The 5,082-nt window shown below is 37.9% G+C and overlaps 1 protein-coding gene across 1 annotated transcript; it reads left to right on the top strand.

Moving 5' to 3' along the window:
- Window positions 1-1,269: 1,269 nt before the first annotated feature.
- Window positions 1,270-2,429, top strand: LOC110106639 (polygalacturonase inhibitor 2-like). Its single transcript, XM_020836589.2, has one exon. It carries the CDS (start codon window positions 1,278-1,280, stop codon window positions 2,271-2,273), a length of 996 nt encoding a protein of 331 aa, XP_020692248.1. The 5' UTR covers window positions 1,270-1,277; the 3' UTR covers window positions 2,274-2,429.
- Window positions 2,430-5,082: the final 2,653 nt, after the last annotated feature.

Genomic DNA, 5,082 nt, shown 5'->3' with positions numbered 1-5,082 from the left:
TTGTACAGTTCTCTTATAAGTTTGGGAGCTCATGCGGTTCACAATTACTTGCTTCGTCATTCCGTAGATTTTTTATGTTATCCATCAAAAACATATGCTGGATAATTTTGCTTGTTAGGTTTGAGCGGTAAGATTTCTTATGAATTTTGTCTGTGGAATATTTTGTAAGCTAATAAATTTCTTTTTACCCCATTTCTAAAATAATTATTATTTTGCTTTTATCTTAATTTACAGGTTTTTATCATATTAATTGCCACCGTAGAGATGGAAGAATTTGAAGAATATGGAAGTATGGAACATGCAAATATCAGACATATAAGAAATATATAGTTCTATCTTCTATCCAGTTTTTACTTATGCTGTATTATGAAACTTCTTAATGAGTTGTATGATTCCAATTGCTTTTTTTGTAATGATGATATGAAATGCAATTTGGTCAAATTTTTATATTATTGAATGTTCTATTACTATATTTTTCAAGTTTTTATAGTACTTAACCATATAAAAATTTCAGTTGATAAGTTGATATTGATCAAATTTTTAAATAAATTTTTTTTAAAGAAATATGATTGCTCATAATACATTGATTCGTCTACAACTTACATTTTTTTAAGGAAATTAATAGTTAAAGTTCTAGATGTTTTATGATTATTTAAGTTATTTTTTTATTGTTGAAAACAAATTTTAATTAAGTATTAGAAGAAAAAGAATTCTAAAAAAAATATTTGGCTTAAAATTAAAGACTCATGCCAATTAAAAGATTTAAAAGTTGAGTTCGAGCTTTCTAAACGAGCTCGATCTCGAGCTCGAGCTTTTTAAACGAGCTCGAGCTTTCGAGTCGAGCTCGAGCTTAATAATTTATAAACGAGTCGATCTCAAGCCCATTAATCGAGCTCGAATTCGAGCTCGAGCTCGAGCTCGAGCTCATTAAGTATCAAACGAGCCAGGCTTGATAAGGCTAATCTCGACTCGACTCGACTCATTTACACCCCTAGTTTGAGCTAAGCTTTTACTCCCACACTGCTCACATTCCAATCACCTAACTATTTCAAAAATAATAAAAAAAATAAAAAAATTAAAAAAGAGGCAAGTCAGCATTTTTCTTTGAATAGTTAAAACAATAAAAGAAAATAATCCCGTCAAATCTCCCGGCTGCCATTGACCCATCCACGCGTGACGCAGTAGAGAATCTGTTCCCACTTCTTCCACGAACTTACAAGTAAAAACTTTATAAATACCGAACCTCTTGCGGCTTTATCCAAAAACAAGCTGCACACATGGCTTCCATGCACCCCAGTTTCCTCATCCTACTTTTCCTACCCCTCCTCATCACTGCCGACAAATGCAACAAGGACGACAAACGCGCCCTCAACTCCATCAAAACCACCTACAACTTCACCGGCTGGAACTCCGCAACAGCCTGCTGCGATTGGGCCGGCGTCGAATGTGATCCTACTGTCCCCGGCTCCGATGGCTCTCGCGTCACCGGCCTATTCGTCATCGACGATTCCACCATCACTGGCTCCATCCCCTCTGCCGTTGGAGACCTCCCTTTTCTCACCAGTCTACGCTTCCACAAACTCCCTAATCTCACCGGCAACATTCCATCCTCCATTACCCGTCTCACACGCCTCTCTATTCTCCTTCTCTCCTGGAATTCTCTCTCGGGCCCCATCCCCTCGTTCCTCTCCCAAATTCGCTCTCTTACAGACATCGACCTCTCTTTCAATCAATTCTCCGGCTCAATCCCCCCTGAACTTGCCAAGCTTCCTTCTATCCAACAAATTGATTTCTCCCGCAACCGCCTCACCGGGTCGATCCCAGCTGAATTCGGCAATTTCAACAAATCCTCCCCACCGGATCTCATTCTGAACCATAACAACTTCTCCGGCGATTTACCTGTCTCCCTCGGCGTGCCGGTATGGGGTAAAATAGATCTGAGCCGGAACAATTTGACTGGCGACGCTTCCTTTTTATTTGGTGCGGGGAAGTCGACGCGGTATATTGATTTGAGCAGGAATGAGTTCGCGTTTGATCTGAGCCGGGTTACGTTTCCGGTGAACTTGACGGTTTTAGATCTGAATCATAATAAGATTATAGGGTCGATACCGGCTCAGATAAACCAGGTGGACCCGACTTACTTTCCAGTGTTCAACGTCAGCTATAACCGGCTTTGCGGTGAAATTCCGGCTGGGCCGATCACGGCTATGTTCGGGGTGGATTCGTATTTTCACAACAAGTGCCTCTGCGGCTCGCCGTTGCCTCCCTGCTAGAAGTTAAAATTTAAAAATATCAGTTGTGTTGTTACCCAATAATTTTTTTTAAAATTAATGTTGTTTTCGTCATTATTCCTGTGACGAGTTGGTGTAAAATGTTTTGCTTTTTTTACTTGTTACTAATAAAATGCTCGTACACTTGTTAAAAATGAATGGAGATTGTGCAGTAATATTATACAAGAAGTAAACGAAGGCATACATAGACTTCGTTTGGACCAACATTCTTAATGCCTTCTAAAGCAGGTTTTTTGTTTAAAATTTTTTTGAATTAAAAATTTTTATAATGAAAAATTTTATAAAGCAATGAAAAAAATGTTATAGAAAACATAAAGGCTTCTTTACTATAATATATAAAAAATATAACTAAATAATAATGGGATAAAAATATTTTTATTTTAATATTCATTGAGCTTAGCTTGGAAGAACAGAAATAATATTGAAATGAGCATGTTAAGTGCAGAGGTAGCTGCAACCTAGCATTGTAGAATAAAGTAGAAACATAGAACGAAAATGTAGCAACGAAAATGTAGCAGCAAAGAACAAAGCAAGGTAGAAATGTATTCCATACATACTATAGTTGGATACAGTTTACTAGCTAAAACATTTAGTAGTAATTACATAAGTGCCATTTTGGTTGTTGAAAAGAAGCGGCTGTGATTTGATCAAGTATAAAGGTAGACAGTGATGTCTGAACAACATCAGATGAAGACGGCAGACTGTCTGGGAGAAGTAGTGATTTGAGAAGAATTGCATTTCAAGAGGAGCATCACTATTACTGCTCCTCAAGTTGAATTAGATTAATGGCCATCAACTTTTTCTCTAAGAGAAGCAAAAGTAGAGTTGGGCAGAGCATTCGTTAAGATGTCTGCTATCTGATATGTGATAAAAATATGTTGAATAATGACGACATCGGATCACATGCCTTCTCAGATGAAATGATGATCGATTTATATATGCTTAGTCTAATCATAAAAAAATTGGGTTGCTCGCAATAGAAAGGGATGAAATATTGTCACAGAACAAGAGAGTAGTATAAAGTTTAAGTGGGAAGTCTTGGTAGAGTCAATGAAGCCCGATAATCTCAGTAGTGGCAGCGACAACAGAGCATTATTCTTCCTTGGTTGAGGACACACGATCGTGGTTTGTTTTTTTAAGTTCCATTTGAGAAGATTTGAATCGAGAAATGTGCAAATCCCCGTCGTGGACTTGCAATCTTCAGTGTCAGTTACCCAGTCGGAGTCGGAGAAGGCCTCAAGTTAGAGATGGCCTCATTGGAGAAGAGGGCCATGTGTCGAGGTGCCATTTAAGTATCTGAGAATGCGCTTTAGGACTAGAAAATGGCAATCTAAGGGATGGTGCATATTCTGGCAAATCTTGTTCACAACAAAGGAAATATGTAGGTTGGTGGAGGTAAGGTATTGGAGTGATCAAGCTAATTACTAAAATAGTGCAGGGTTATGAAAGAGATGTTGCAATTAAATAGTGGGTGAGATTTTGGAGAGAAGAGGATTGAGAATGGGGTTACAATTTATCATGCCAACTATTTGTCATAGTTTCCATGATGTAACAATGCTGAGAATGGTTATAATAATTGTTTGTGGAGGTGACATCAATGCCAAGAAATTGGGATAAGGAGTTGAGGTTATGATGTGAAACTACTATTAGAGTATATGTACCAAATAAATAATGAAGACTTGATCGTTTCTAGTGACCAATATATCATCAACATAGATAAGGAAATATATGTGGATATCCTCAGCTTGGTAGATTAGTAGGGAGTAATAAGTAGAGCTATAGTGAAAACCTTGATGAATAAGATATGATGAAAGGGTGGCAAATCATTGACAGAGAGCATGTTTGAGGCCATAAATGACTTTTATTAAGAGGCATACATGATTAGTATATTGATTGTCAATTCATACCAATATACACTGGGTTCGTATTCAACTTTTTTTTACACTATTCATACAGGACGATATGACGATCATCCAGGACAATTGACTGTGTACAGAGTTGAAAGTCAGCAGCTTTTGGATGGTTTTTTGTGTCCTTCCTATATAAGGTCCACTTAAAATTGTCTTGTAATCTTTTTGCCTACTGATCTTCGTGTTAATTGAAGGGAGAGTGAAGGAGAGAGTGTGAGAGAGTGTTTGAAGGAGGATTCTTACTACTGGAGCGTGAATGATTCACTTGGTACTCAAAGGTAAGAATCTCTAATTGTGATTTGTGATTACTTCACTCTTTTCTCTTGTCCTTCTAGATTTTTTGTAAGAAGATTTGTCAAGGAGATCTGGTTCTCTGCCGATACTTGGAGAGTGTGAATGGCCGAAGGGCTCTCTGCCTACACTTGGAGAGTGTGAATAGTAGAAGGGTTCTCTACCTACACTTGGAGAGTGTGAACAACTGAAGGGTTCTCTGCCTACACTTGGAGAGTGTGAAAGGATGAATGATTTTCTGCCCACACTTGGAGAGTGCGAAAGGATGGACAATTCTCTGCCAACACTTGGATAGTGTAAAAGGATGACGATTCTCTGCCGCACCGAGTAGTGGTGGAAGAGAGTTTTTCTGAAGGCTTCTTCACCTTGCTGTGGGTGCAAAAGTAGAGTCACTAGTGGTATTAGTGCAATACTCGGAGGATGCCTCCGGGGAGTGGATGTAGTCGTGTTTGACCGAACAATTATAAATCTTGTATCTTTTTATTTTTCCACTGCTTTTGTATTTACTTTTTAATTTGTGGTGGAAAAACCTTCTCTACAAAAATTCACTAAAGTTATTTTTGATCTAAAAATTTAAAAAGAGGGATAAT

This window comes from Dendrobium catenatum, unplaced genomic scaffold (genome assembly GCF_001605985.2).
Source record: "Dendrobium catenatum unplaced genomic scaffold, ASM160598v2 fragScaff_scaffold_998, whole genome shotgun sequence".
In the NCBI taxonomy this organism is placed as follows: domain Eukaryota; kingdom Viridiplantae; phylum Streptophyta; class Magnoliopsida; order Asparagales; family Orchidaceae; genus Dendrobium; species Dendrobium catenatum.
The sequence above is the reverse complement of the archived record's forward strand: the minus strand, read 5'-3'. Positions and strand labels throughout refer to the sequence as shown.